A 12,479-nucleotide genomic window follows, 5' to 3' on the forward strand; every position below is an offset into this window, starting at 1 on the left:
GCTCGGCTTTAGCGATATGGTTAGAAAAACACCAGGACGCTAAGGGATCGTGGACGACGGACTCCGCGAAGACGCAATACGTAAGTTAATTTTTTTTTATTTACTATATTTAATTACTTTATTTCTTCTTATCTGATAAGTTTTTTGTGGTTTTATTTTGAAGGATCAAGTCACCGCCCAGACGATAGATATTTTGCGGCAAGCGGAGGAGCAAAACATCGTGATCTCCCAAGAAGATGCGGAGATGTACGCGATGCGCTATGTTTTGGGAGTGCGCAGAGACTGGGAAGTCGGTTTAGGGCCTTCGATCCCAAGGTCATCGTTGGGTGTTGCCCAAACGCTAGATGGAGGCTCGTCAAGTTCGTCATCTCAGACCGATCCATTGGTTGCCGAGATGCGAGCTCAGATGGATGCCCAACAAGCCGAGCTGCAATTGATGCGGCAACAGATCGCCTTCCTCAGCCAGCAGCACAACGAGCCTCCCACGACTCCTCAACCTCCGCTTGCATCGCAACCAGGTGGCACGGATCAGCAGACGCCAGGTTCCACGCCGGGTTCTATGGATTACTTGCGAGACCGTCCTTACGGAAGCGGCGGAACGAGCGGCAGCGCGTCAGGCAGCGGTGGACGAGGACGCGGAAGCGGTTCTCGAAGTTCTGGCAACTTATTCGGTAGAGGAAATTCTACTATCGATAAGTTTTATAAGAAAAAAAAATAGGAATTCATTTTTTCGTTTTTTGGAAAGAATTTGTATTTTTAATTAAGAATTCTATTTTCAGAATATTATTTCTAATTCATTTAGAATTTTGTTTAATTAATATTATTTGAATTTTTATTTTTAATTCATTTTTATTTTGTTAATTTACTTTTTTAATTTTGTATTTTTTTTTAATTGAACAAACATATTCGGTGCGACATTGTCGCACCGAATACCATGGCGCGAAAACTTTCAGGTGCGACATGTCGCACCCGATATGCATTTACCCGCCAATTCTATAAAATTTGGCAGGAAAATAACTTGGGCATTAGGTGCGATAAGTCGCACCTGGAAGTGTCGCACCTAATGGGGTACCTATTAGGTGCGACATGTCGCACCCAATACCTTCTGCGACGGGTTATCAGGTGCGACATTGTCGCACCTAATGTCGCACCTAATAAACCTTTAGGTGCGACATTGGAGGCATTGGGTGCGACATTCGTCGCACCGGATAACGTCTTTTGTCCTAGTGTTCGCCAAAATTGTCAGCTGAAGACCTTCTACGTATATCTTTTCCGCATACATGGGTAAAGAAACCCTAATTCGACTTCTAGAGGTGTTGACCACTATAAAAAAAAAGTTTTGCTCTTAGTGGTCTAGTCTTGACTCTTGAAGCATTCATTCACACAATTAGGGTTTTTAGACGTGCAAGATCGGCGAACTGGAAAACTATTTGTGTGGTGTGTATGTTGTGACTCTCTAGACGATATTCTTGTTTCATAAAGCGTTGGAGTGTTGTTTTGGATTTTGTGATTTCGTGATTGAGGATTCACGATTGTTGACATCAAGGATTACCAACACTTGACAGATTGTCTGAGAGTGGAAGTTGGATTCAAAGGGAGCTCGAGTTGAAATTCACATGTAGTAATAAGAAAAATGGTCTTGAAGCGGAGATCTTTCAAATAAGACAATAGTGTAATATTGACTACTTCTCATTTAGTGATGATTTTTTTTTCATTCGGCAAACTGCTCCCTAGAGTAGATAACGTTGCACCGAACTAGATTATCATTTTTTGTGCCATTTATACACTGTTTTATATTTTTATTGCATCAGAACATATTGTCGTATACATTGACTTTACATTGTGCGTGATCTTTTGTCTCTCACTAAACAAAATTTCACTAGGAATCAGGGTGTTCTACTTGGAGTGACTCAACGAAACTGATCAATTTGTAGTTCTTATAATGGAGTTTATTTATTATTATTTTTTAAATGAGAGCAAAAGTTTATGAGAGGGAAAAGATATGAAAAAAAAAATTCAATAAATATTATGTCACAGTGTCATTTCGTCAATTTCTTTTAGGTTTTACTAATGAATACAAACTAATATCGGGAAGGGGCGTTGCACTATATGACGTTCACTAGGTAGAATCATTATTTGTTATAATTATACATATCATTACTTGACGATTTCATGCAATCCATGTGCTTGTCCTATATTTCTCAAGTAAACAAGACAAAAGTTGAGCAATTAATTGGATGCCTACAATCTTAACAATGGGATCCTTATTCATTTTTATCATGTTCCATATTAAGTTTCGATGTAAAAAAGATAAAAGGGACGTCAGTCCAAATGTAATACGATATTCAACATAAAATTAGCGCAAAGAGTCATCACTCTTTGAGAGAATGATGTAGGCTACAGTTATACAAAGACGAACAAACTCAAAAGGGGAAACAAATATCTAGGGTTCATTTTTATTTTCTTTAAAACTGAATTTAAAGACAAAAACATAAAAGCCCTTTTAGAGGCCTTGTTACTCGAAAATACATCTCAAAACGAAAACAAATAACGAGAATCAAAGCAAGAATACAATTAAGGAAAATATCACAAAATAGGAACAACGGTTGGAAATCTGAAATGGTGTCGTTTTTTCCACTCGATTCTGACATGGCGGCCCCAAGCCTCCATAAATATTAGGCGTTTGTTAATAATCTCGTCACCAATTTATTTTGAAATGGAATTTCAAGATATTCAACACACTAAAATAGATCTCGCATAATTGGAACCTGCGTATGTATTCGTCTTCGCAGATCATGATGGACCCGCCCGCCGGATCATGGCGGTAACCGTGCTTATAGAAGTTGAAGGACGGAGAAGGTTTCAGCTCATAGGCCACGCTCTGGCCGTTGGACACGTGTGATTGGCTGTAAGGGTTCACCAAAGACGCCACAACTAATATGGTTTTTAGACACTCAGTCGGGTTGTACCGTGTTTTCTTTCGCTCGGCTCTCACTCCCGTCTTCCTCGCCAATATCTTCAAACCCTTCTTTTTGCCTGCATACCCGGGCAATGTCGTCTCTTCTAAGTTCATGTCTAGCTCGGTCCCATACGCGCCTTCATAAAATTAATATAAAATAAAAGAAGCACGTTTAATTTGAAACCATTACAAACATATAGTATCTAATATCTAATCAAGTTATGGTATGTATATTACCTTGTAGTTCTTCAAGAGAATCTATTTCTTTGCTTTGACATCCAAAGCTGTTCATATGCACTCTCATGTCAGTCATGATCTGCATATATCGAACCACCAATTATATCACTCTATATTACACAAGTAGCTCTTAATTAGAAAACTAGAAAAGAGAGATGAAATATAACGCACCGTCATTGTTCATGGATATTTTTAGTTTGTAGTCATTGTGATATCAATGGGGGATCGATGGAAAAATAAGGTATGCGTTTCTCAGTATATATTGACATTTTTCTCTATAACGCACTCTCTCACCACCTCAATCGTTACATATTAGTTTAATACTTCTTGTTCTCGAAAAACTATATTAAATATGCAAAGTTGTTTAGTTTGACTTTGTCCACGTTATTAATTGATTTGTTAATAACTCAAGCGGTGTAAAAAGTTAAACAAGTGCCTACACATGGAGTTGACTAACTTAAACAATGACTTTTAGGTTTCTTTAATATATGATTAAAAGCATTCACACGATGCGAGAAACAGTGAGGGAGTTTCCACCAGCACCAGCATGTGCTTATATGATCGGGATTGAAATTGCAGTGCCCGTTTTTCTGTCCATAATAATTACGATGAAGATTAAAAAAAATGTGTTCATAAATATTACGATGTCGTACAAAATTTGATGTGACCAATGAAAATCAGAATAATCGGAAATAATATTACAAAATAATATATATATATATATATATATATATATATATATATATATATATATATATATATCCGCATGTCGTTCAATTTTGGTGCGAATTTATAGGTCAAATTTTATATAACTTGAAGTAATATGAGAAAATAAATTAAAGCTTAATGCAAACCGTTCTTTTTAAGAAAGTGCAAACTGGCACTCGTGCACTAAATGCATTTTTAAGATGTTATTCTTTTATTATGAATAAAAACCAAAATCATGCGTAAAAATTACAAAAATAGTTTTTTTTCTACATTTTTTAGTCGTTTTAATTTTGTTCAAAAAATAGTAATTTTTTTATTAACTATAAACAGTTATTTACCAATATATTCCTTATAAATATAAGAAAAATTAGACGGACTAGCCAAATTCAAACGTTGAGATTGCATTTTAGCCAACATTTACATTTATTTTGAAAAATAGCCAATTTCGCTGACGTGGCGTTCAAGCCAATATTTTGTTTCCAGTTTTGCCCTTTTTAATTTTAAAAAAATATAATTAAAGAAAATCAAAATTGATTGCTAACATATTTATGATTTGATTGCCAAGATATTCTGTTTTGATTGCTCAATATTATTATTACTACAAAAAGAATAGGCAGGAGTGAGACTAGGCGCATTGGAAGCCGGAAGGGACGCCGTAGCCGCAGTAATTGAGAAGCAGGGAGAGAGAGACGTTGAGGTTGGCTTGGACCCGACGAACCTCTCGCGGGCCTCGAGCGGCGGCGACAACCAGATCATGAACCTCTCGCGGGCCTCGAGCGGCGGCAACAACCAGATTGCCCCGACGAACCTCTCGCGGGCCTCGAGCGGCAGCGACAACCAGATCGTGAACCTCTCGCGGGCCTCGAGATGCGGCAACAACCAGATCGCCCCGACGAACCTCTCGCGGGCCTCGAGCGGCGGCGACAACCAGATCGTGAACCTCTCGCGGGCCTCGAGCGGCGGCAACAACCAGATCGTGAACCTCTCGCGAGCCTCGAGTAGCGGCGACAACCAGATCGCTCCGACGAACCTCTCGCGGGCCTCGAGCGGCGGCGACAACCAGATCGTGCTGACGGCGTATAGCCTGTTGTCGGAGATCGCAGTACGATGTTGACTTGTTCTTCCCAGCTGATCATGTATGGAACGATTTTAAATCCTGTTAATTAACGTTAATATCTGTTAATTGCTGTTATGTAGGTTTTTGAACGATTTCAATCCTGTTAATTAACGTTAATATCTGTTAATTGCTGTTAATTGAATTTGTTTTTGAATTTTTTCCTTGTTCTTCCCAGCTGATTCATGTATGGAACGATTTTCAATCCTGTTAATTAACGTTAATATCTGTTAATTGTTGTTATGTAGGTTTTTGAACGATTTCAATCCAGTTAATTAGTGTTAATATCTGTTAATTTAATTGCTGTTAATTGACTTTGTTTTTGAATTTTTTCTCGTGCGGTGTAGGTTTGGTTGCGTGTTTGAAAGATAAACATTTATCACGGTGGATTTGTTAGATATGCATATATCACGATGGATCTGTTTTAGTTGGCATTTATTCACGCGATTCCAATTTCATTTCTTTCTTTTTTGGACGCGGGAATCTTCCAAATATTTTGATTTGATATTATTTAAATGAAGGGCAAATTTGTATTTTTTTTTACTGTTAATGTGGTATATTGGCTACACATTAAAAATAAACCAAAAGTTGTCTATTTTGACAATTACAACGTTTGCGTTTGCTATTTTGCTCGGGCTCCCTAAATATAACTCATATCCTCCTCCATCCACGAATTTTGGGTTAGAGTGTTTAGATTAGTCTGTTTCTTAGTGTACAAGTCACGTGCACTAATTAGTCGTTTTAGATTTTTATTAGTTATTGTCGTTTTTCTCTTTTGCTTGTACGACTAGTCGTTTTGACTAAACTTGTACGTTTGTTTGTATAGAAGGAATTAAATTCCTTTACATTTAATCTATCAAATCAATTCAGTTTTCTCTTTTTTCCGAAATTTCTTCGTAGAATCTTTCTCTCTCGTTCTCAGATTCCGATATGGTATCAAAGCTACTCTGTTGTTTCTGATTTTCTTCTACGACCTCATGCGTTTTTCCGCTACTCATCTTTGAGCTCATTTCCTCTTCGCGATCATGCTGGATCAGGAAGCTTCATCGCTGGAATCGCCAGTCACCGGAATCAACAACAACCAGAGACCTAGGTCTGTTTTTGATGATCCATACTATTTGCATCACTCTGATTCTTCTGGAGGCTCTCTTGTCTCGAATGTTCTTGTCGGCACGAATTACACGGCGTAGAGTCGATCGATGCTGATTATACTTGAGACGAAGAACAAATTGGGTTTCATTGATGGTTTTTATCAAGAAACCTCCTCCAGAGGATCCAGATTTCGTCCGCCTATGGAGTCGCAACAATAATACTATTGTGGCGTGGATCATGAATTCTGTGAGCAAAGAAATTGCTGGAAGCCTTCTTTATGGAGGAACGGCCACGGAAATCTGGAATGATCTCAAAGATCGTTTCCAACAGAGCAATTGTCCACAGATCTTTCAGCTCAGATACGAATTCGTCAATCTTGCTCAAGATCAGAAGACTATCGGCGTCTACTTCACCAAATTGAAGTCTCTCCATGAAGAATTGTGTGAATTCAAACCAGAATGCACATGCGCTTGTTCTTGCGGAGGAAAAGCGAAATTAAATGACTATGCTCAATCTGAGTATGTCATGCAATTTCTGATGGGGGCTTAATGACACCTACACACACACGCATGGTCATGTTTTGTTGATGGAGCCTATTCCACCAATGAGTAAAGTCTATGCACTTCTCACTCAAGAAGAGACTCGGAAAACGATTGGAGTGGATGTTCTTGCCAACACAGATCATCAAAATCGCTGGCAATATTGGTCAAAGATGATCAAAATAAGTTCAAAGGCAAGGATCGTCCAATGTGTACGTATTGCAAGATGCTGGATCACACAATCGACAAGTGCTACAAGATCCATGGTTATCCACCAGGATACAAATTCAAAACCAAGCCTCAAGCACATGCAGTGGATGCAACTGGTATGGGAGGAATCATCGACGAATCAGCGTTGAGAAACACCTCTTCCAGCCTCCCATCCGAGCAAATCCATCAGCTAATCAGCCATCTCTCCAATCAACTCACCAATCAAGTTTCCACCTCTGGAGAAGTCAATCTCACTTCCTCAAAGACAGGTTTATACGGTTTGGTTAATTTTTCTCATTCTTGCACTAATTCTTCTCTAGGCACTTGGATTATGGACTCTGGTGCTACTAGAAATATTAGTGTTGAAAAACTCTTTTTAGTAGACTTAGGAGTGTTGTTAACTTTACTGTTACTTTACCAAATCGCACTATCATCCCTATCTATTTTATAGGTGACATTGTTTTGAACTCTGATCTCACTCTTCATAATGTTCTATATGTCCCTAGCTTCAAGTTTAACTTGATTTCTGTTAATGCTTTAACCAAAGACTCTAAGGTTGCTGTTACTTTCACATGTGATTCTTTTTTCATTCAAGATATCAATTACTCGAAGATGATTGGGAATGGTAGGCTATGTGAGGATTTATATGTTCTCACCAAAGACATCATCACCACTTCTACTACATATGTGAATAAAGTGACAACACAGACTTGCATAAAAGGGTAGGTCACCTTTCTTTTAAGCGTTTAGATTTTTTGAATACTCGTTTACCTTGTAATGTTTCTGAACATGATAAGAACTTGCCTTGTTACATTTGTCCTTTAGCTAAGCAACATAGATGATCCTTTTGCAAGCCTTCCTTTACCTGTCTTGACTCATAACATGATTCACTCTTCTCATGAGTCTCATGTTTCTGAGAGTGTCCCTGATGATCAAACACATATCCATCACACTGAGCCATCTTATGGTCCTGATATCCTTGCCCCACAAGAACCAGTCATTGATCAACCTGCCCAACCTGGGGCCATTCTTGATCAACCTGCTCTTCATGATTCAACCATCAGAAAGTCTTCAAGGACTCATGTTCCACCAACCTATCTAAAAGACTATCATTGCAACTTACTTAAAACAGGTCAAAGTTATAATTCTAAGCATACTATTGATAAAATGCTTAACTATAACAGATTGTTTGTTGGCTTTAGAAATCTTGTTTAGTCTGTCACAGCTACTTCAGTGCCATCTTTCTACCACACTGTTGTCAAGTCAGAGGATTGGAGGAGAGCAATGGCAGAAGAGATCACTGCTCTGCATGCTAATAATACGTGGTCAGTTGTTCCTTTACCTGCCAAGAAGACTTCTATTGGTTGCAGGTGGATTTACACAAATAAGTTGAATGCTAATGGGACTTTAGCTAGAAGAAAAGCAAGATTAGTTGCTAAGGGATATACTCAACAAGAGGAAGTTGATTTCCTTCATACTTTTTCCCCTGTTGCTAAATTAGTCTCTGTTAAATTTTTACTCAGTATTGCTTCCTCTCAAAAGTGGTACTTGTCTCAGTTAGACATTAGCAATGCTTTCCTTAATGGAGATTTATTTGAAGAAGTATGTATGGACCTGTCTCTTGGTTATTTACCTCAGGGGGAGTACAAAACACATACATGGAAGTTGGTTTGCAGGATACATAAGTCTATTTATGGTCTTAAACAGGCCTCTAGACAGTGGAACTTGAAGTTCATTGAGGCTGTTCAGGGAGTTGGTTTTGTTCGATCCAAATCTGATTATTCTTTGTACACTCGTGGTAGTGGGAATACTTTTGTTGCTATCTTATTGTATGTTGATGACATCAAATTTTCTGGTCCAAATAAGCTTGTTACTGCTGATGTTAAAACCTTTCTCAGCTCAGTTTTTAGGTTGAAGGATCTCGGTGATCTCAAATATTTCCTTGGCCTGGAAATTGCTAGGTCAGAGAAACCTGTCAAGACCCCTATGAATACTAGGGTTGACTTATCTTTATCTGATGACACCGATGTGCTAACTGATATTACTGGTTATAGGAGACTCATTGTGTTGGATTTGATATAGGGTTTAAGAAAAAGTTTAACGCTTCGGGTAAGCGGCGGAATTTTAAAAATATTCTTTAGACAAGTAAAATGATTTTACTAACCTAGACAAAGAGCAAGTACACGTAAATAAAAACTATTATGAGCATAATAAATTTACTAACCTTTTTAGAAGCTTGAACGTTGATGAGCCTTCGGAAGGTTGAAAACGTTCGTCTCCCCTCGCAGCACGTCTCTCTTCTTTTCTCGCCAACTCGAGCAACCACGAAAGTTTCTATCACTATAATCACTCGAGAAAAATAGGAATTAGTGAGTGGGCACTTTTAAACACTACGACTCAAGAACAAGTCTTAAAGTCGAAGAGCTAAAACACTAGGTCAAATAAGGACCTATGTGCCAAAACAAAAACGAAATCGACTAGAGAGAGAGAGAGAGAGAGATAGAGGAGTCGGCCAAGCTAGAGAGAGAAGCTCTCAAATCTTTAAAACTTGGGATGAATGAAATGTGAAGAATGAGGGCTCTATTTATAGGAGAGGTCTCACCTTCAATAAGATAGTTTCCTCTTCTATAGAATATCACATATTCATGAGCAAATATTGCCCATTACCCTCTTAAGTCACACGGCCAACAAGGCTTCTAGAAGCCCTTGGATTTGTTTCCTATTTTGTTCCTCTCTTAGCCTTGGCCGAAATTCCCATTGCCATGCATAGGAAATTTGTTTCCTCTTTTTCTTTTGGCAAGTATCTAAATACATTCATGCACAAAATAATCTCCCTTTCTCTTTTGGGTAGTAGGCGCCCAACACCTTCTAGAAAGGCCTTCTAGAAGCTTTTCCATTTGTTCATGACAACATGAAAAAAACCCATTAAAAATTTTCAATAAAATTCTTATGAAATGAAATTAATCCACAAGGCCCAATTAAACTAACTTGGCCGAGTGGGTTTAAGTCATCAAATGACCTTGTCAAAAAAATTTATTGACATTCATTTCATCCTATGTCCAAAAAGACAAAAATATCATTTTGACAATTTTCGTAAAACTTGTCTCGTTTTTGTTTTGACTTAGCTTCTAGTTTAACTATTCCTACTCGATGTGATTTTTGACAGTGACCTCATGGATCCAAATGAACAAAGCTTGAGCTAAACACTTGGACTCCAAAGTTCACAAACCTTTTCCAAGTTTAGCTTAATGTCAACTGACTCCACCAACGAGTTGACACTGAAAATCTCTCGGTTCAAATGAATTTATTTTCTACTCAAGAATTCAACCAAATTATGATGAGCGGATCCACTGAATATTATCTATGTTTACCCTTCATGAATATCATCAGCTAGTCGGGATTTACAAAATTACCATTTTACCCTTCTAGCTGTTATTTCCTCAACTCCTTTGTCGCTTGTGAATAAGTTAGAAGCAATGTATTGACGAGGAGCTAACAAGTCACATTGTTTCATCCAGAAGAGTCAGGACTCAATTTGGACACTGGCCAGTTCATTTATTCACATTCCAAGGAACAAAGCATGATGTGATATACATTGCATTTCAGCAATCTTGTACATGAATTCCATATCTATGAGAACTTCACAAAGTTACTCATGACATTCTCATAACTTAGTACTTCACCAATAGGCCCTATGCAGAATCATATAGTGAGTCTGAACTCTGACTTTCTCAAATGAGAATATGTAAGCTATGAAATGGCATGTCTCATTTTAGGATTAAGGTAAGCACGATGCAATTCATACGTAGTGACTTCGAGACATAAGAGGTTAAATGGTTTGTTCTTATTTTGTCTCTAGAAGTGCACTGGTCAATTCAGTACCTTCAGAAGATACCTAGAAGAACTATAGAGTCTCCAACTCTCAATGCCCCATAACCAGAGATCATAGATTCTCCTAACAATCGTACTGATGTCAATAATCCTTTGACCCTTAGATTGCGAATATATCGTTTTAAGCAAACTATGAAGAGTTTGTTCATGCAAATCTACATTTGTCTCTTCGTAAGTTGTTAAGTTTGTTTATGGACTAAAGACTAATGTTTTATCATAAAGCTTCAAACAGACAAGGAAGAATGAATGAACGTTTCAGCTTTTTATTAATGAATAAGCAATTACAAGCAAGAGTCTTCGTGAGACTTTATTACATCAAATGTACAAAATAAAGACTACAACTCTTCTTGTGGGTACCATTGACAACACATTGGTCGTTTATTGTATCTAACCATTACTCGTCTAGGTATTACCTTTGCAGTCAATTGTTTGAGCCAATTTGTTCATTCTCCAAGGGACAAGCATCTACAGGTTGCACATCATCTTCTTCGTTACATTAAGTCTAACCAGGATTAGGCTTATTTTATCCTTCTTCTTCTTCTTCTGTACACTTTCGTGCTTTTTCAGATGCTGATTGGGGTACATGTACTGATTCTAGGCGATCCATCACTGGATATTGTGTTTTAATAGGTGATGGTCTTGTTGCTTGGAAGTCAAAGAAGCAGTCAACGGTGGCTAGGAGTTCATCAGAGGCAGAGTATAGAGCTCTTGCGGTGGTGATGAATGAAGTCTTGTGGTTACAGCAATTGGCTAAGGACTTTCAGATTATTGCTGACTCAGCCTCCGTGATTTAGTGGGACAATCAAGCGGCAATGCACATCGCTTCGAATCCAGCGTATCTCGAGAGAACCAAGCACATTGAGATTGATCTCAATTTTGTCCGGGATCATATCAATCGTGGTATGGTGAAATTACTTCCTATCCGGACTCATCTTCAAGTTGCAGACATCTTCATGAAACCATTACCCTTTCCGACGATTCTCAGACTGTCATCCAAGATGAACTTGGTCGACCTCTTTGCACCAAATTCATCTTGACGGGGAGTTTTGGGTTAGAGTGTTTAGATTAGTCTGTTTCTTAGTGTACAAGTCACGTGCACTAATTGGTCGTTTTAGCTTTTTATTCGTTATTGTCGTTTTTCTCTTTTGCTTGTACAACTAGTCGTTTTGACTAAACTTGTACGTTTGTTTGTATATAAAAAATTTAATTCCTTTACAGTTAATCTATCAAATCAATTCAGTTTTCTCTTTTTTCCGAAATTCCTTCGTAGAATCTTTCTCTCTCGTTCTCAGATTCCAATAATTACCAACAAACATCCTCTAGTGAAGTGTAAAAAAAAGAAGAAAAAAAGTGATGTTTTTTTTAATGAAATAACTTGGCTAACAGAGTAACAGACCAAACAAAGTCATTAAAAAAGCATGAGTAACGTGGCCAAATTCTACGCTAATCTTGCAATTAAGTTTCAAAAATGCATTGCCGTATACAATTTACATAAACTGGCATGTTTTCCCGGCAAATTAAGCTAAAATAATAAAACCATACTTGAGCCTAAACCTGGCCTAGCGGGATCTCCCGCGTCTCCCGCTACCGCCATCAGTCCCCTCCCGTTAATTGGTCAAACGGGAGTCCCGTCCCGTTATGTAGTGGGACGGGAGCGGGATTCGGCCTAACGGGAATTCGGGACCCTGTTAGGCATAAAAAAAATAAAAAAAAATAAAAAAATAACTTT

The 12,479-nt window shown here is 38.1% G+C and overlaps 2 protein-coding genes across 2 annotated transcripts; one reads left to right on the top strand and one right to left on the bottom strand.

The window, feature by feature from the left end:
• Positions 1-2,366: 2,366 nt before the first annotated feature.
• Positions 2,367-3,470, bottom strand: LOC149406971 (heavy metal-associated isoprenylated plant protein 28-like). The gene is made up of 3 exons (XM_089626553.1): positions 3,368-3,470; positions 3,197-3,275; positions 2,367-3,096 (listed from the first exon to the last, which is right to left on the bottom strand). The coding sequence occupies exons 1-3, from the start codon at positions 3,371-3,373 to the stop codon at positions 2,699-2,701; spliced, it is 483 nt and encodes a 160-aa protein (XP_089482679.1). The 5' UTR covers positions 3,374-3,470; the 3' UTR covers positions 2,367-2,698.
• A 235-nt stretch (positions 3,471-3,705) lies between these two features.
• LOC149406972 (uncharacterized) lies at positions 3,706-11,544 on the top strand. Its single transcript, XM_089618126.1, has 12 exons — positions 3,706-3,780; positions 4,518-5,006; positions 5,919-5,951; positions 6,056-6,178; positions 6,276-6,628; positions 6,791-7,128; positions 7,311-7,555; positions 7,685-7,991; positions 8,085-8,229; positions 8,383-8,461; positions 8,567-8,906; positions 11,318-11,544. Exons 1-12 carry the CDS (start codon positions 3,706-3,708, stop codon positions 11,542-11,544), a joined length of 2,754 nt encoding a protein of 917 aa, XP_089474252.1.
• Positions 11,545-12,479: the final 935 nt, after the last annotated feature.

This window comes from Urtica dioica, chromosome 1 (genome assembly GCF_054948205.1).
Source record: "Urtica dioica subsp. dioica isolate 48M chromosome 1, U.dioica_male_clone48M_v1_H2, whole genome shotgun sequence".
Taxonomy (NCBI): domain Eukaryota; kingdom Viridiplantae; phylum Streptophyta; class Magnoliopsida; order Rosales; family Urticaceae; genus Urtica; species Urtica dioica.